At 50.8% G+C, this 20,220-nt stretch overlaps 1 protein-coding gene across 1 annotated transcript in view; it reads left to right on the top strand.

Moving 5' to 3' along the window:
• cops6 (COP9 signalosome subunit 6) overlaps positions 1-20,220 on the top strand; it is a 44,277-nt gene that overhangs the window by 10,007 nt on the left and 14,050 nt on the right. Inside the window, exons 5-6 of the mRNA XM_055630853.1 lie at positions 1,890-1,952; positions 19,557-19,604. Coding sequence (XP_055486828.1) covers positions 1,890-1,952; positions 19,557-19,604 — 111 coding nt within the window. The remainder of the gene's footprint in view (positions 1-1,889; positions 1,953-19,556; positions 19,605-20,220) is intronic.

Below are 20,220 nucleotides of genomic sequence, written 5' to 3'. Positions count from 1 at the left end.
TACAGCGCGGTTAGGGTAGCGGTCACGGTGGCGTAGCGGTCGAGTTGCTGCCTTGCAGCGAATGCAGCGCCGGAGACCCGGGTTCGATCCTGATTACGGGTGCTGTCTGTATGGAGTTTGTTCGTTCTCCCCGTGACCCGCGTGGGTTTTCTCCGAGATCTTTTGTTTCCTCCCACAGTCTCGTGACCCGAAACGTCACCTATTCCTTCGCTCCATAGATGCTGCCTCACCCGCTGAGTTTCTCTAGCATTTTTGTCTACCCAGGTTGGGAACCATTGCATTTAGCCAACCAAGGCTGACACAAAAAGGGTCCTGACCCGAAACGTCACTCATCCCTTCTCTCCAGAGATGCTGCCTGTCCCGCTGAGTTATGACATAATATAAGGAGGCACAAGGAACTGCAGATGCAGGCATCTTGAACATAAACATGACGTAATGGGGAAACTCAGCAGGCCAGGCAGCATCTGCGGAGGGAATGGACAGACGATGTTTCGGATCAGGACCCATCTTCGAATCTAGCATCTGGTTGACACACTGAAAGAGATCGTTCTTCCCTGTGGCTATCAAACTGTACAACTTCACCCCCTTCTGACATGGGGTAGACTGACTTCCCCTCCACCCCCCACCACCCCACCCCAATCCTTGCACATCCCCAATCCTTTCCACTCATCACTTTAATTTAATGTATCTTGTGTTTTATGACTGTTGGCAGTTCAATTCCTCCACACACGAGAGAGGAATTTACACCATTTACACCAAGCCAATTTACCAACAAACCTGCACGTCTTTGGAGTGTGGGAGGAAACCGAAGAACTCGGAGAAAACCCACACAGGTCACGGGGAGAACGTACTGGGCCGGCACAGTGGCACAGCGGTAGAGTTGCTGCCTTACAGCGCCGGAGACCCGGGTTCGATCCCGACTACGGGTGCTGTCTCTATGGAGTTTGTACGTTCTCCCTGTGACCTGCGTGGGTTTTCGCCGAGATATTTGGTTCCACCCGGCACTCCAAAGACATGCAGGTTTGTAGTTTAGTTGCCTTGGTATAAGTGTAAAATTGTCCCTAGTGTGTGTAGGATGGTGTTAGTGTGCGGGGGTCGCTGGTCTGTGCAGACTGGGTGGGCCGTAGGGCCTGTCTCTGCGCTGTATCTCTAAACTAAACTAAACGTACAAACTCTGTACAGACACTGTGCACCTGTCGGGTCTCTGACATTGTAAGCGCTATTAAGGACCTGTCCCACCAGCATGCGGTTGCAGGCGTCTGGCGCGACCAAAAGTGGTGGCTTGAGGCGTACGGCCTCGCGGGGCCGGTCCCACTTCCAACTGCGGAGCCGCCTGGAGTTGTGCGGGGGTGGTTCCGACATCACACTCAACAATCAGCTGGGCAGGAGGCGGGCCGACTGAATTTGGACGTCGGGCGGTGACGTCATCACGCAACGGCACACCGGGGCGGTGACATCATCGCGCAACGCCGTCAAGACACTGCGTACGGTGTCGAGGCGGTGTGTACGGCCTCAATGCGGCTACGGGCCGGCAGGCCGTTGTCGCGCGGAATTTTTGGACAGTGTCAGTTTTTCGGAGCTCCGCGCGATGTCGGGACCAGCTCCGCACAACTCCATATGCCTCAGGCGATCGAAGTGGAACCGGCCCCGCGAGGCCGTACGGTTCAAGCGACCACGTTAGGTCGCGCTTGCCGCATGTAGTCGCATGCTGGTGGGACAGGCCCTTAAGGCAGCAACTCTACTGTTGCGTCACCATGTGGTAATAGAATGTTTGGTGCTAATTACTATGTCGCTGTGAAGATACGGGCAGCTGCTAAATGTGAGGGATTCTCTCTTCTCTGTTGATCAACTTTCCGCTCATCCCTGTCTCTCCTCTCTGTCCTCCGCAGGTGTGTGAAATCATTGAAAGCCCACTCTTCCTGAAGCTAAACCCCATGACGAAACACACAGACGTAAGTTGAACATCTCGTTTAAAGCATGGCATTGTCACCACAACAAATAAGCTCTGAACTACAACACACTATTATTATTATTGCACTATATTTGTTTTGTTTATTGAGTATGTGTGTATATATACACACTATTTTTCTTCTGTTCTGTACTATGTTTACATATTCTGTTCTTCTTGCGTATAGCGTGCACAGCCTAATGTTGTAGGACCACTTGTTCTATTTGATCTTACTTGATTGTGCACGCCAGGTTGATTGCATTCGGCGAAACAGGGTGGACCTCGTGAAGGTTGCAATCTCCCACCCCACATATTCTGTTGTGCTGCAGCAAGTAAGAATTTCATTGTCCTACCTGGGACATATGACAATAAATCACTCTTGAGTAGACTCGATGGGCCGAATGGACTAATTCTACTCCTATAACTTGAGAACTTGTAAACATACAGGTTTGTAAGTTAATTGACTTTGGTAAAATTGTGAATTGTCCCTAGTGTGTAGCATAATGCTAGTGTACGAGGTGATCGCTAGTCGGCGTGGATGAAGGGCCGGTTTCCATGCAGTATCTCTAAACTAAACAAACCTAAACTAAGGATTTAACTAAGTGTCAAACGCAAGTCAAGTCAAGTCAAGTCAAGTTTATTCGTCACATACACATACGAGATGTGCAGTGAAATGAAAAGTGGCAATGCTCGCGAACTGTGCAAAAAAACAAGCAAACAAACTACAGACAGAATGGAACAGAATCACATATCCACATATTACATATTTGTGGGAGGGAAGAGAAAGGAAAAAACAACCATTTAAAAAAGACACCACAGAACAGTAAAATGGTACAGTAAAGTTAGTCCCTGGAGAGATAGGAGTTTACAGTCCTAATGTCCTCTGGGAAGAAACTCCTCGTCCTCTCCGTTCTCACAGCATGGCAACGGAGGCGTTTGCCTGACCGTAGCAGCTGGAACAGTCCGTTGCTGGGGTGGAAGGGGTCTCCCATGATCTTGTTGGCTCTGGAGTTGCACCTCCTGATGTATAGTTCCTGCAGGGGGGCTGCAGTGGGTCTAGTGTAGATGGGACATGTTGGTCGGTGTGGGCAAGTTGGGCCCCTTGCCCCTTGTCAAAATCCCACTGTATTAATCAGCGCTGTGTCAGGGCGGCACGGTGGCGCAGCGGGTAGAGCTGCTGCCTTACAGCGCCAGAGGCCAGGCTTCAATCCTGACTACGGGTGCTGTCTGTACGGAGTTTGTACCTTCACAAGGTGACCTGCGTGGGTTTTCTCCTAGATCTTCGGTTTCCTCCCACACTCCAAAGGGTTTTGTAGGTTGTGCTGGAAGGAACTGCAGATGCTGGTTTAAACCGAAGATAGACAAAACGCAGGAGTAACTCAGCGGGACAGACAGCATCTCTAGAGAAAAGGAATAGGTGATGTTTCAGGTCGAGTCTGAAGAAGGATGAATTCACAGAGTGTCTTATTTAGGGGGATGAAGGACCAGAGGACATGGGTTGAAGGTGAGAGAGGGGAAAGATTTAATAGGAACCTGTGGGGCAACTTTTTCACACAGAAGGTGGTAGGTGAATGGAACGAACTGCCAGAGGAGGTAGTTGAGGCAGGGACTTTAATAACATTTAAAAGACATTTGGACAAGTACAAGGATAGGAAAGATTTTGAGGGATATAGGCCAAACGTGACCACGTGGGTCCAAGTTTAGATACGTTTAGTTTATTTTCACGTTTACCGAGGTACAGTGAAAAACTTTTGTTGCGTGCTAACTAATGAGGCTGAAGAAGGATCTTGACCCAAGACGTCACCTATCCATGTTCTCCAGAGATGCTGCCTGGCCCGTTGAGTTACTCCAGCACTTTGTGTCCTGTAGATGGGGCATGTTGGGCCGAAGGGCCTATTTCCACACTGAATGACTCTAGGACTTTATGTTCAACAACCCCATATTAAACCCACTACTTCTGATCGCCTTTTTTCACTGTGCAGACTATTCTTCATTAAATTTCTGTTTTTCCTGTTTTTAATCTAGATGCATTTACGTTTTGTCCATCATTAAATCCCATTGTGCTATTTTACGTAACCTGGTGACATCCCATTGACACTGCCCCCTGGTGATTCATTTTGCAATTTATTCTACATCTGTCAGAGGAAGTTGTAGAAGCTAATACATTATCGACTTTTATGAAAGACATTTGGACAGATAGATGCAGAAACAAAGAGTAGAGTTGCTGCCTTACAGTGCCAGAGACCCGAGCAATCCTGACTACGGGTGCTGCCTGAATGGAGTGACCACTTGGGCTTTCTCACGGGGCTCCGGAGATACAGTGAGGAAACAGGCCCTTTGACCCACCAAGTCCGCGCTGATCAGCCATCAACCCATACACTAGTTCTATCTGGCGACAATTTACAAAGCCAATTATCCTACAAAATTGTACGTCTTTGGAGTGTGGGAAGAAACCAGAGCATCAGGAGAAAACCCACGTGGTCACAAGGAGAACATGCAAACTCCGCACAACCAGCACCCGCAGTCAGGATCAAACCTGGCTCCCTGGCACGGTAAGGCAGTAACTCTTCCGCTGCGCCAACGTGCCGCACCAGTGTTGCCTTACAGCGCCAGAGACCCGGGTTCGATCCTGACAATGGATGATCCTGGCGACTGTACGGAGTTTGCACATTCTCACCGTGACCTGTGTGGGTTTTCTCCGGGTGCTCCAGTTTCCTCCCACACTTCAAAGACATAGAAACATAGAAAATAGGTGCAGAAGTAGGCCATTCGATCCTTTGAGCCTGCACCGCCATTCAATATGATCATGGCTGATCATCCAACTCAGTATCCTGTACCTGCCTTCTCTCCCCTGATCCCTTTAGCCACTAGGGCCACATCTAACTCCCTCTTAAATATAGCCAATGAACTGGCCTCAACTACACATTCTGTGGCAGAGAATTCCAGAGATTCACCACTCTCTGTGTAAAAAATGATTTCCCCTTTATCCTTAAACTGTGACACCTTGTTCTGGACTTCCCCAACATCGGGAATAATCTTCCTGCATCTGCCTGTCCAACCTCTTAAGAATTTTGTAAGTTTCCATAAGATCCCCCCTCAATCTTCTAAATTCTAGCGAGTACAAGCCGAGTCTATCCAGTCTTTCTTCATATGAAAGTCCTGACATCCCAGGAATCAGTCTGGTGAACCTTCTCTGTACTCCCTCTATGGCAAGAATGTCCTTCCTCTGATTAGGAGACTAAAACTGTACACAATACTCCAGGTGTGGTGTCACTAAGACCCTGTACAACTGCAGTAGAACCTCCCTGCTCCTATACTCAAAACGTATGGGTTTGCAGGCTATTTTCACACAGAGAGTGGTGAATCTCTGGAACTCTCTGCAACAGAGGGTAGTTGAGGCCAGTTCATTGGCTATATTTAAGAGGGAGTTAGATGTAAGGGGATCAGGGGGTATGGAGAGAAGGCAGGTACGGGATACTGAGTTGGATGATCAGCCATGATCATATTGAATGGCGGTGCAGGCTCGAAGGGCCGAATGGCCTACTCCTGCACCTAATTTTTATGTTCTAATTGGCTTCTGTAATGTGTAAGTTGTCCCTAGTGTGTAGGATAGTGCTAGTGTACGGGGTGATCAGCCCGAACTCGGTGGGCCGAAGAGCCTGTTTCCATGCTGTATCTCTTCCGCTGCACCACCGTGCCGTCCTAGAATGTAGAACTCTTTCTTTCCCTCAATGACAGCCCCTTTAAACCAACAATGTATGCATTAATTGCAAAATCTGCAGCCAAAATCTTGTGCCATAGTACAATTATTATTTTTTATTGACTGGAAAGTTTGAGTTTTTGGCCAAGTTTGTGTTTTTTGGACAACCCCATTTTTTTAAAAAGAGCAAATTTACGTGGTGCCCTTTTGACCGTAATATACTGGAGCAGAATTAAGCCGAAGATAGACACAAAATGCTGGAGTAACTCAGCGGGACAGGCAGCATCTCTGGAGAGAAGGAATGGGTGACGTTTCGGGTCGAGACAATTCTTCAGACTCGACCCGAAACGTCACCCATTCCTTCTCTCCAGAGATGCTACCTGTCTCGCTGAGTTACTCCAGCATTTTGTGTCTATCTTCGATTTAAACCAGCACCTGACGGCAGAATTAAGCCATTTGGCTCATCGAGTCTACTCTGCCCATCGATCATGGCTGATCTATCTTTCCCTCTCAACCCATTCTCCTGCCTTCTCCCCATAACCTTTGACAACCTTTGTAATCGATAATCTGTCAATCTCTGCTTCACAATTACCCAATGACTTGGCCTCCACAGCCGTCTGTGGCAATGAATATCACAGATTCACTGCCCTTTATTACCGAGGTACCGTGAAAAGCCTTTTTGTTGCATGCTATCCTGGTAGTGGAAAGACTGTGGCTGCAGTATCCTAAAGTGAACAACTTCCACACCCGGTAAATCGGGTCAGGAGGAGGAGAGTGACATTGCTATTGTATGGAGGTGACAGTTCTGTTTAGTTTATTGTCATGTGTACCGAGCAACAGTGAAAGGCTTTTGTTGTGTGCTAACCAGTCAGTGGAGAATCAGCAGCGAAAGATTGCCTCAACATTTGGCCCCTTTAGTCTACTCCGCCATTCAATCATGACTGATCTATCTCTCCCTCTCAACCCCATTCTCCTGCCTTCTCCCCATAACCTCTGACACCCGTACCAACCAATTGACACCATGTCAATCTCCACCTTAAAAACATCTATTGTCTTGGCCCCCACAGCCATCTGTGGCAATGAATTCCACAGATTCACCATCCTCTGACTAAAGAAATTCCTCCTCATCTCCTTCCTAAACGTCCATCCTTTTATTCTGAGGCCGTGCCCTCTGGTCCTACACTCTCCCACTAGTTGAAACATCCTCTCCACATCCACTCTATCCAGGTCTTTCGCTATTCTGTAAGTTTCAATGAGGTCTCCCTTCATCCTTCTAAACTCCAGCGAGTGGAGGCCCAGCGCCGTCAAAAGCTCAACCTATGTTAACCCTCTCATTCCTGGGATCATTCTCATAAACCTCCTTGTCTCTTCTCCGCAAGTCTGAAGCAGGGAGAAGGGTCTCGACCCGAAACGGCACTCATTCCCTCTCCAGCGACGCTGCCTGTCCCGCTGAGTTCTGGAGTCATAGAGTGTGGAAACAGGCCCTTCAGCCCAACTTGCCCACACTGGACAACATGTCCCAGCTACACTAGTCCCACCTGCCTGCGTTTGGTCCATATCCCTCCAAACTTGTCCTGTGCATGTGTCTGTCTAACTGTTTTTTAAACGTTGGGATAGTCCCTGCCTCAACTACCTCCTGCGGCAGCTCGTTCCATACACCCACCACCCTCTGTGTGAAAATGTTACCCCCTCAGTTTCCTATTAAATCTTTTCCCCTTCACCTTGAACCTGTGTCCTCTGGTCCTCGATTCCCTTACTCTGGGCAAGAGATTCAGTGCATTTACCCGATCTATTCCTCTCATGATTTAGGGCCTGTTCCACGAGCATGCGACTCCATGCAGCAAGCGCGACCTAAGCGACTCTATGCGACAAGTGCAACCTAACGTGGTCACTTGAGCCGTACGGCCTCGCGGGGCCGGTCCCACTTCAATCGCCGGAGCCGATTTGTGCGGAGCTGGTCCCGACATCGCACGGGGCACCGAAAAACAGACCGTGTTTAAAAATTCCGCGCGGCAACAGCCTGCCGGCCCGCAGCCGCCTCAACACCGTACGTCACGCGCGAACTTCCCGCGGACTTCGCTCGAACTTCAAGTCACTCACTCGACCTCCGCGCGGCCCCCGCTTCTGGTTAGGTCGCACTTGCCGCATGCAGGCGCATGCTGGTGGGACCGGCCCTTTAGGTCGCGCTTGCCGCATGGAGTCGCATGCTCGTGGGGCAGGCCCTTTACTCCAGCGTTCTGTGTCTCTTCCAACCTGAAACGTCGCCTGCCCCATTCCTTCCACAGATGCTGCCTGACCCGCTGGCCTCCTCTGGCCCTTTGTGCTTTGCTTGGCACAGATGCTGCCGATTACAGCTGCACCTCAGCTGTTTGTAATAGACAGCGCGTCTTTGTAAATATTTTATACCTGCGGTTTGCCTGGAGTAAAACAATGGGTGTTCCTTCTCCACCCCATTCCACAGCACAACAAGCAGTTGTTCACGCCACATCTTGGCGAGGAAATCAGTGGGACATGTTGTGGATTTTGCGTTATGGCTGGCGCTGAAAGAGTATTTTTGTTTCCCGTTAAAGCCTAGGTCTTCAGTGGGAGGGAATTTAATAAAAAATGCTGAAAGGCTGAAAAGGGACATCATCGTAAACTCAATCAAAGTAGGGCAATCCAGAACCGTAGGTTTAAAGTGAGCATGGAGAGATTTAACAGGCATGTGAGGGGCTGCTTTTTCACACAGAGGGTGGCGGGCATATGGAACGAGCAGCTAGAGGAGCAGGAAGGAACTGCAGGTGCTGGTTTACACTGAAAAAACACACAAAATTCTGGAGTAACTAACTAACTAAGGTGATCTCGGAGGGGAGGATGCTCCTCAAACTGCAGAGCATCCTAGACAATACAGCTCATCCCCGCCATGACACACTGGTCATCCTGAGGAGCAGCTTCAGCAACAGATGCTGATGCAGCTCCCCTCCCCCCCTCAATCTTTGCACAGATCCTTTTCACTGGTCACATTAATTTCATGTTTCATGTATAGTGCCCTCCATAATATTTGGGACAAAGACCCATCATTTATTTATTTGCCTCTGCTCCACAATTTGAGATTTGTAATAGAAAAAATCACATGTGGTTAAAGTGCACGTTGTCCGATTTTAATAAAGGCCATTTTTATACATTTTGGTTTCACCATGTAGAATTTACAGCAGTGTTTATACATAGTTCCCCATTTCAGGGCACCATAATGTTTGGGACACAGCAATGTCATGTGAATGAAAGTAGTCATGTTTAGTATTTTGTTGCATATCCTTTGCATGCAATGACTGCTTGAAGTCTGCGATTCATGGACATCACCAGTTGCTGGGTGTCTTCTCTGGTGATGCTCTGCCAGGCCTGTATTGCAGCCATCTTTAGCTTATGCTTGTTTTGGGGACTAGTCCCCTTCAGTTTTCTCTTCAGCATATAAAAGGCATGCTCAATTGGATTCAGATCGGGCGATTGACTTGGCCACTCAAGAATTGACCATTTTTTAGCTTTGAAAAATTATTTTGTTGCTTTAGCAGTATGTTTGGGATCATTGTCTTGCTGTAGAATGAACCGCCGGCCAATGAGTATTGAGGCATTTGTTTGAACATGAGCAGATTGGATGTGTCTATACACTTCAGAATTCATTATGCTACTACCATCAGCAGTTGTATCATCAATGAAGATAAGTGAGCCAGTACCTTCAGCAGCCATACATGCCCAAGCCATAACACGGAGGTGGTACACTTTGTATATTGGGCAATTCCTTTTCTCCTCCATACTTTGCCCTTGCCATCACTCTGATATGTTAATCTTTGTCTCATCTATCCACAAGACCTTTTTCCAAAAATGTGGTTGCTCTTTTAAGAACTTCTTGGCAAACTAACCTGGTCATCCTATTTTCGCGGCTAGCCAGTGGTTTGCATCTTGTAGTAAGCCTCTATATTTCTGTTCATGAAGTCTTCTGCAGACAGTGGTCATTGACAAATCCACACCTGACTCCTGAAGAGTGTTTCTGATCTGTCGGACAGGTGTTTGGGGATTTTTCTTTATTATAGAGAGAATTCTTCTGCCATATAGAGAGAGGTCTTCCTTGGCCTGCCAGTCCCTTTGCAATTAATAAGCTCACCAGTGCTCTCTTTCTTCTTAATGCTGTTCCAAACAGTTGATTTTGGTAAGCCCAAGGTTTGGCTGATGTCTCTAACAGTTTTATTCTTGTTTCCCAGTCTCATATTGGCATTGTTGACTTTCATTGGCTCAACTTTGGTCCTCATGTTGATAAACAGCAATAAAAGTTTCCAAAGACTGGAGGAAAGACTAGGTGCTGAGAGCTCTCTTATACCTGCATTAAGGAGGCAATTAAACACACCTGAGCAGTTACTAACGCCTGTGAAACCATGTGTCCCAAACATTATGGTGCCCTGAGATGGGGGACTATGTATGAACACAGTCCATAGAATTGTAATTTCTACATGGTGAAACCAAAATCTATAAAAAGAGCCTTCAATAAAATCTGACAATGTACACTTTAACCACATGTGATTTTTTTTCTATTACAAATCTCAAATTGTGGAGTACAGAGGCAAATAAATAAATGATGGGTCTTTGTCCCAAACATTATGGAGGGCACTGTACGAGGATAGGAAAGGTTCAGATGGATATGGCCCAAACATGGGTAAATGGAAAAGGATTTAAGACGAAATGTCACCCATTTCTTCTCTCCAGAGATGCTGCCTGCCCGCTGAGTTCAGCAGCATCTCAGTGGGTCGAAGGGCCTGCTTTTATGCCGTATCTCCAAAGTCTAAAGTAAAGTGTAGGAAGGAACAGCAGATGCTGGTTTACACTGAAGATAGACGCAAAATGCTGGAGTAACTCAGCGGGAGAGGCAGCATCTCTGGAGAGAAGGAATGGGTGACGTTTTGGGTCAAGACCCTTCTTCAGACTCGACCCAAATGGAAACAGGCCCTTCAGCCCACCGAGTCCACGCCAACCACCGATCCAGTCTGAAGCAGGGTCTCGAGCCAGAACGTCACCCCTTCCTTGTCTCTAGAGGTGCTGCCTCTCCCACTGAGTCACTCGAGCATTTTGTCATCCATCTTCAAAAGTAATGTGTAGATGGCCTTCGGAAAATGCCCCTAGAGTGTAGGATGGGATTGGTGTACGGGGTGATTGTTGGTCGGCGTGGCCAAGTTGGGCCGAAGGGCCTGTTTCCACACTCTAGGACTCTACAGCAACCTGGCAAAGTGCGCGCTGAGGAATGTCAGTAAGTACTGACTAGGCATGGCCCAGTCATCCACATATGATGAAAGAATGGATCGACTGGGCTTAAATCTGAATGGTAACGAGACCTGGGCACTTGTACATCAGGATCTGAAAGGTCATCAGATACTGCAGTCAGTGGAAAGCAAATGGCATGGGTAAATGGAAAAGGATTTAAGACGAAATGTCACCCATTTCTTCTCTCCAGAGATGCTGCCCGCCCGCTGAGTTCAGCAGCATCTCAGTGGGTCGAAGGGCCTGCTTTTATGCCGTATCTCCAAAGTCTAAAGTAAAGTGTAGATGGGGCATGTTAGTCGACGTGGGCAAGTTGGGCCGAAGGGCCTGTGTCCGCGCTGTATCTCCAAAGTCTAAAGTAAAGTGTAGGAAGATGCTGGTTTACACTGAAGATAGACGCAAAATGCTGGAGTAACTCAGCGGGAGAGGCAGCATCTCTGGAGAGAAGGAATAGGTGACGTTTTGGGTCAAGACCCTTCTTCAGACTCGACCCAAATGGAAACAGGCCCTTCAGCCCACCGAGTCCGCGCCAACCACCGATCCAGTCTGAAGCAGGGTCTTGAGCCAGAACGTCACCCCTTCCTTGTCTCTAGAGGTGCTGCCTCTCCCACTGAGTCACTCGAGCATTTTGTCATCCATCTTCAAAAGTAATGTGTAGATGGCCTTCGGAAAATGCCCCTAGAGTGTAGGATGGGATTGGTGTACGGGGTGATTGTTGGTCGGCGTGGCCAAGTTGGGCCGAAGGGCCTGTTTCCACACTCTTGGACTCTACAGCAACCTGGCAAAGTGCGCGCTGAGGAATGTCAGTAAGTACTGACTAGGCATGGCCCAGTCATCCACATATGATGAAAGAATGGATCGACTGGGCTTAAATCTGAATGGTAACGAGACCTGGGTGTTCTTGTACATCAGTCTCTGAAAGTAATCATGCAGGTACAGCAGTCAGTGAAGAAAGCTAATGGCATGTTGGCCTTCATTGCGAGAGGATTTGAGTATAGGAGCAAGGATTTGAGTATAGGAGCAAGGACATAAAGACTCCTCACACCCTTGTAATGGACTGTTCGAACTACTTCCCTCCGGCAGACGTTACAAGGCCTTCTACGCCCGAACCTCCAGACTCAGAAACACTTTATTCCCAGAGCTATAGCGGCTCTGAACCGGCCCTGCTGAGTGCCCCCCACCCCCCTGGACTGTCTCCCTCAGATGGTCACGTCGCATAGTTTTTTTGGGGTTTTTTTTACATCAGTTGGAAGCTGCATACCAAATCTCGTTGCACTGATGTGCAATGACAATAAAATATATTATTATAGTATAGTATATCTTTATTGTCATTTCCTGAGTACTCACATACCCAGAGGAAACAAAAAAACGTTGCTCAACCAGTGTCCATTCAGAGTGCAGTAAAAAATAAATAGAAATAAAAATACATATATCATGAACAAATTAAACACTCTATTCTCTACTAAACATCAACAGGCGTTCCGATCGGCAGCGGCACGACAGTGGCTCTGCTGCACTGTGTCCAGGTTGGTGGTTGGTGCGCGATACTTTGGCAGGGGGCAAAGTCCGTTTATCAGTCTTATAGCCTGCGGGAAGAAGCTGAGGAGCATCCTGCTGGTTTTGCAGCTAATGCTCCTGTACCTCTTCCCAGATGGCTGGATGGAGAATATGTGATGCGATGGGTGGTAGGGGTCTTTGATGATGGAGATGGCTCTGCTGATACATCTCTTCCTGTATATGTCCAGCAGGAAAGGGAGTGGAGCACCAATAATCCTGCTGGCGGTCTTCACAATCCTGTCTAGTTGGTGCCGTTCGTACGCCTTGCAGCTCCCGAACCAGGAAGTGATGCCGTAGGTTAATGTGCTCTCGATTGTCCCCCTATAAAAAGTCCGTAGGTGTGTAGTGGGGAGACCTGCTTTACGTAGTCTTCGGAGAGGGTGTAGTCGCTGGTGGGCTCGCGTGACCAGTGCTGTGGTGTTGGCCGTGGACGTCAGGTCATCTGACAGGTGGAGTCCTAGGAACTTCACACTGCTGACCCTTTCCACATCAGCTCCATCGATGTGCAGAGGTGTATGGTGTTGTTTTCCCGCCCTCCTGAAGTCAACCACCATCTCCTTAGTTTTTCCCACGTTGAGAATGAGGTTGTGGGATTTGCACCAACCTGTGAGTAGCTCCACCTCCATCCTGTACGCCGACTCATCATTGTCACTGATGAGACCCACCACTGTTGTGTCATCTGCGAACTTGTTGATGAAGTTGTTGTTGAGTCTAGCAGTACAGTCGTGTGTAAGCAGACTAAACAGCAGGGGGCTTAGGACACAGCCTTGGGGTGAGCCAGTGCTCACGGCTATGGTTTTTGATGTCCTACTGCCCACCCTGACTGTCTGCTGCCGTTGCGATAGAAAGTTCAGGACCCAGTTACATGTGCCAGCATCAACCCACAATAGCTCCAACTTCTCCACCAGCTGCTGCGGAATGATTGTGTTAAAAGCAGAGCTGAGGTCTATGAAGAGGATCCTGGCATAAGTATTTTTCCGATCAAGGTGTGACAGTACGAGGTTCAGTGTTGTTGAGACTGCGTCCTCTGTGGATCGGTTGGCTCTGTAAGCGAACTGCAGTGGCTCTAGGTCGGCAGGTAGACTATTTTTGATATGCTGCATAACCACTTCATTACTATGGGTGTTAGAGCCACTGGTCGAAAGTCATTATGGCAGGCTGGGTTTGATTTCTTCGGGACAGGGACGATGGTGGCACTCTTAAGACAGTTGGGCACTACTGCCTGGCTGAGTGAGATGTTAAAAATGTCTGTGAAGACATCTTTCAGTTGCTCGGCGCAGTCTCTTAAACCACATCCAGGAATGTTGTCCGGCCCTGCAGCTTTGCGTGGGTTGATGCTGGCAAAGGCCTTTTTAACTCCGGCTGCGGACAGCCTGAGCGACTGGTCACTGGGAGATGGCAGTAGTGCACGTGTCTGGGTGCTGTTTTTAACCCCCTCCTCTTGCCTTACCAGCTAGTGAAGCTACTCTATCAGCTCTGTATAGCATAAGTCCCTCCAACTGGATCGCAGCGTCTGTGATGTTCTGATTCAGCCAGGTCTGCGTTAACGTAGACACAGCAGTTCTTCACGCTTCGTTGGGAGGCTCTACACCAGTGGTTCCCAACCTTTTTTTGGCCATGCCCCACCTAATCACCTCTAAAATCCTGATGCCCCCCCCCCCATGTGGTGATATATAATTCTTATAATTTAAAAAGTGAACTCCGTTTCAGCTGAAGAAGCTTAAAACGCCAATACCTTGGTTTAAACAAGCTTCAAAAGAACATTGTGGTGATTATGTAATAACTACACAATAAAGACCTTTTTTACCCAAAATAAATTATGTACTAAAAATAACATCTGAAACATAAACTACATATGTTTACCTGATGGAAAATCCAAAAAAATAAAAATTGAAAATTTGGACCCAGGCCTCCTCAGTCGTGCTCAATTGCCCCCCTTAAAAATCAAATTGCCCGCCTGTGGGGCGTACGCCACACGTTGGGAACCACTGCTCTACACGCTCTGAGGTAGTCCATCTTGTTGTCGAGGGAGCGGACATTTGCCAACATGACTGTAGGCACTGCTGGTTTGTGAGGGTTCGCGTTTAGCCTAGCGTAGGCTCCTGCGCGCTTCCCCCGCTTCTGCCCCCTGCTACACCGCTTGCGATGTTTCCCCACCAGCGTTGTTCCAGGTGCGGGTGCAGCCGCGGCTCTCAGTGGGCCTGCACACCTCCGTGGGCCTGCACACCTCCATGGGCCTACGTACCTCCGTGGGCCTACACACCGCCATGGGCCTGCATACCTCCGTGGGCCTGCACACCTCCATGGGCCTACGTACCTCCGTGGGCCTACACACCGCCATGGGCCTGCACACCTCCATGGGCCTGCCCACCTCCGTGGGCCTACACACCGCCATGGGCCTGCATACCTCCGTGGGTCTACCCACCTCCGTGGGTCTACACACCTCCGTGGGCCTATGCACCTCCATGGGCCTGCACACCTCCATGGGTCTACACACCTCCGTGGGCCTACACACCGCCATGGGCCTACGTACCTCCGTGGGCCTACACACCGCCATGGGCCTGCACACCTCCATGGGCCTACGTACCTCCGTGGCCCTACACACCGCCATGGGCCTGCACACCTCCATGGGCCTACGTACCTCCGTGGGCCTACACACCGCCATGGGCCTGCACACCTCCATGGGCCTACACACCTCCGTGGGCCTACACACCGCCATGGGCCTGCACACCTCCATGGGTCTACACACCGCCATGGGCCTGCACACCTCCATGGGCCTACGTACCTCCGTGGGCCTACACACCGCCGTGGGCCTCCATACCTCCGTGGGTCTACACACCTCCGTGGGCCTATGCACCTCCATGGGCCTGCACACCTCCGTGGGTCTACACACCTCCATGGGCCTACACACCTCCATGGGCCTACACACCTCCGTGGGCCTACACACCTCCGTGGGTCTACACACCTCCGTGGGCCTGCACACCTCCGTGGGCCTACACACCTCCGTGGGTCTACACACCTCCGTGGGCCTACACACCTCCGTGGGCCTACGCACCTCCATGGGCCTACACACCTCCATGGGCCTACACACCTCCATGGGCCTACACACACCTCCATGGGCCTACACACCTCCGTGGGCCTACACACCTCCGTGGGTCTACACACCTCCGTGGGCCTACACACCTCCGTGGGTCTACACACCTCCATGGGCCTACACACCTCCATGGGATTTACCTGATGGAAAATCCAAAAAAATAAAAATTGAAAATTTGGACCCAGGCCTCCTCAGTCGTGCTCAATTGCCCCCCTTAAAAATCAAATTGCCCGCCTGTGGGGCGTACGCCACACGTTGGGAACCACTGCTCTACACGCTCTGAGGTAGTCCATCTTGTTGTCGAGGGAGCGGACATTTGCCAACATGACTGTAGGCACTGCTGGTTTGTGAGGGTTCGCGTTTAGCCTAGCGTAGGCTCCTGCGCGCTTCCCCCGCTTCTGCCCCCTGCTACACCGCTTGCGATGTTTCCCCACCAGCGTTGTTCCAGGTGCGGGTGCAGCCGCGGCTCTCAGTGGGCCTGCACACCTCCGTGGGCCTGCACACCTCCATGGGCCTACGTACCTCCGTGGGCCTACACACCGCCATGGGCCTGCATCCCTCCGTGGGCCTGCACACCTCCATGGGCCTACGTACCTCCGTGGGCCTACACACCGCCATGGGCCTGCACACCTCCATGGGCCTACGTACCTCCGTGGGCCTACACACCGCCATGGGCCTGCATACCTCCGTGGGTCTACACACCTCCGTGGGTCTACACACCTCCGTGGGCCTACGCACCTCCGTGGGCCTGCACACCTCCATGGGTCTACACACCTCCGTGGGCCTACACACCGCCATGGGCCTACGTACCTCCGTGGGCCTACACACCGCCATGGGCCTGCACACCTCCATGGGCCTACGTACCTCCGTGGCCCTACACACCGCCATGGGCCTGCACACCTCCATGTGGGCCTACACACCGCCATGGGCCTGCACACCTCCATGCGTCTACACACCTCCGTGGGCCTACACACCGCCATGGGCCTGCACACCTCCCTCCATGGGCCTGCACACCTCCATGGGCCTACGTACCTCCGTGGGCCTACACACCGCCATGGGCCTGCATACCTCCGTGGGTCTACACACCTCCGTGGGCCTATGCACCTCCATGGGCCTGCACACCTCCGTGGGTCTACACACCTCCGTGGGCCTACGCACCTCCATGGGCCTACACACCTCCGTGGGCCTACACACCTCCGTGGGTCTACACACCTCCATGGGCCTGCACACCTCCGTGGGCCTACACACCTCCGTGGGTCTACACACCTCCGTGGGCCTACACACCTCCGTGGGCCTACGCACCTCCATGGGCCTACACACCTCCATGTGCCTACACTCCTCCGTGGGCCTACACACCTCCGTGGGCCTACACACCTCCGTGGGCCTACACACCTCCGTGGGTCTACACACCTCCGTGGGCCTACACACCTCCGTGGGTCTACACACCTGGGCCTACACACCTCCGTGGGCCTACACACCTCCATGGGCCTACACCCCTCCGTGGGCCTACACACCTCCGTGGGCCTACACACCTCCGTGGGCCTATGCACCTCCATGGGCCTGCACACCTCCGTGGGCCTGCACACCTCCGTGGGCCTACACACCTCCGTGGGCCTACACACCTCCGTGGGCCTATGCACCTCCATGGGCCTACACACCTCCGTGGGCCTACACACCCCGTGGGCCTACACACCTCCGTGGGCCTACACCCTTCCGTGGGCCTACACACGTCCGTGGGCCGCCACACCTCCGTGGGCCTACACACCTCCGTGGGCCTACACACCTCCGTGGGCCTGCACACCTCCGTGGGCCTGCACACCTCCGTGGGCCTACACACCTCCGTGGGCCTACACACCTCCGTGGGCCTATGCACCTCCATGGGCCTACACACCTCCATGGGCCTACACACCTCCGTGGGCCTGCACACCTCCGTGGGCCTACGCACCTCCGTGGGCCTACACACCTCCGTGGGCCTACACACCTCCGTGGGCCTGCACACCTCCGTGGGCCTACACACCTCCGTGGGCCTGCACACCTCCGTGGGCCTACACACCTCCGTGGGCCTACACACCCCCATGGGCCTACCAACCTCCGTAGGCCTACACACCTCCGTGGGCCTATTCACCTCCGTGGGCCTACACACCTCCGTGGGTCTACACACCTCCGTGGGCCTGCACACCTCCATGGGCCTGCACACCTCCATGGGCCTGCACACCTCCGTGGGCCTGCACACCTCCGTGGGCCTACACACCTCCGTGGGCCTACACACCTCCGTGGGCCTACACACCTCCGTGGGCCTGCACACCTCCGTGGGCCTACACACCTCCGTGGGCCTACACACCTCCATGGGCCTACACACCTCCATGGGCCTGCACACCTCCATGGGCCTGCACACCTCCATGGGCCTGCACACCTCCATGGGCCTGAACACATGGGCCTGCACACCTCCGTGGGCCTACACACCTCCGTGGGCCTACACGCCTCCATGGGCCTACGTGACGCAGAAGTCTCAGCTCCACCAGGACGCTCCGTAAGGTAATGTTGCAACAAGAAGCCTTGTTGCCGATTTTTAAAAGAACCTGTCGCTCGTATTTACACACATACACACACTCCTCCGACACACACTCTCATACACACCACTCGCTCCAAAAACCCGCGAAAACACCGAAACTTTCACTGGGAGAGGCCGCTGCAAACTCCGGTTGTGCCCCCATCTTGCCCAAACTCTATTATTATTATTATTAGGAGGTCCTACTGCAGTTGTACACGGCCCTGGTGAGACCACACTTGGAGTATTGAGCGCAGTTCTGGTCTAATTTGTGGAAAGACATTCTTGCTATTGTGGGAGTACAGCGTAGGTTCACCAGGTTAGCTCCCAGAATGGCAGGACTGGTATACAGTATGATGAAAGAATGGATTGACTGGACTTGTATTCATTGGAATGTAGAAGGGTGAGAGGGAATCTTATAGAAACATATAAAATTCTTAAGGGATTGGATGGGCTAGATGCAGGAAAAATGTTCCCCATGTTGGTGGAGTCCAGAACCAGGGGTCACACAGTTTAAGAATAAGTGGTAGGCTATTTAGGACTGAGATGAGGAAAAACGTTTTCACCCTGAGAGTTGTGAATCTGTGGAATTCAGAAGGCAGTGGAGGCCAATTCACTGGATGTTTTCAAGTTAGATATAGCTCTCAAGGCTAAAGGAATCAGAGGATATGGGGAAAAAGCAGGAATGAGCTACTGATTAAAACCCCTGGCCCACGGTACGAGTTCATTCCAAGAGTTCTCCCGAGTTTGCCCTGATTCGAACTCGGAGATTTATGGTAACGGCCACTCGTCGGTAGTCGGGGCTCTCGTGGACATTTTTCATCATGTTCAAAAATCTTCACGAGTCTTCCCGTGCTTACCTGCCGTTAGTGAGTCTTCCCGAGTACCTGCCGTTAGCGTTAGCGGTAAGAGACGTCCCCGAGCTCCGACGTACTGCTACGTTCATTCTCCGTGCTTACCACGAGTTTGATTCTTTTTTAAACTCGGGGGAGCTCTTGGAATGAACTCGTACCGTGGGACAGGGCTAGATCAGCCATGATCATATTGAATGGCGGTGCTGGCTCGAAGGGCTGAATGGCCTACTCCTGCACCTATGTTTCTATGCCACGGTTCTGTAAAAAACTCCAAACAAGTGGAACATGGACGGAGGAGGATCGTGGAATTTTTTTTTAAAGTGGGGGATGTTTGAATACAAGGAACCCGGAGGGGGGGTGGGGGGGGGGGGGGTGTGCTGCCTTTGATATTGTTGGCAGCAGGTAATTACAGGAAGTATAAAAAGGTACCAGATTGAAAATTGAAGCCAGGTTTCTGTTCTGAAGGCAGCACAGCGTGATCTCGCCTTGTAACCCTTAATTGGGAAGAACTTGGCTGCAGAAAAAAAAGACTGGTCGTATTAAACCCTTGGCGTCTCTCTCTTATCTTGCAGCTTCCAGTCAGCGTCTACGAGTCTGTCATTGATATCATCGTCGGAGAGGTCAGTGAATTCATTATTTGTTTAAAAAATACAAAAATAAACTATATTCAGATTTTTAAAAACATACTTTACAGAAGAACTGTGCTAAAACTCTCCAGACATTCTCAGAGGCTGAATGTTCCTCACCCAAGTCACACCAGCTTCTCGTTCTCACCTAGCAAACAGCTAACAATGGCCTGTTTCCTTTATCATTGTACTTTTTTTTGGACATCTTCCATTCATTTGTTCCATGTCTCTCGACATCATCGTCTATATCTCTCTCGTTTCCCTTTTCTGTGATGTTCAGTCTGAAGAAGGGTCACGACCCGAAACGTCACCCATTCATGGAAACATAGAAAATAGGTGCAGGAGTAGGCCATTCAACCCTTCGAGCCAGCACCACCATTCAATATGATTATGGCTGATCATACAAAATGTGGCTTTTTCCCCACATCCCTTGATCTAAATCTAACTCTCTCTTGAAAATATCCGGTGAATCGGCCTCCACTGCCTTCTGCAGCAGCGAATTCCACAGATTCACAACTCTCTGGGTGAAAACGTTTTTCCCCATCTCAGTCCCAAATGGCCTACCCCTTGTTCTTAAACTGTGTCCCTGGTTCTGGACTCACCCAACATG

Source organism: Leucoraja erinacea, unplaced genomic scaffold, assembly GCF_028641065.1.
Source record: "Leucoraja erinacea ecotype New England unplaced genomic scaffold, Leri_hhj_1 Leri_54S, whole genome shotgun sequence".
Lineage (NCBI taxonomy): Eukaryota > Metazoa > Chordata > Chondrichthyes > Rajiformes > Rajidae > Leucoraja > Leucoraja erinaceus.
The sequence above is the reverse complement of the archived record's forward strand: the minus strand, read 5'-3'. Positions and strand labels throughout refer to the sequence as shown.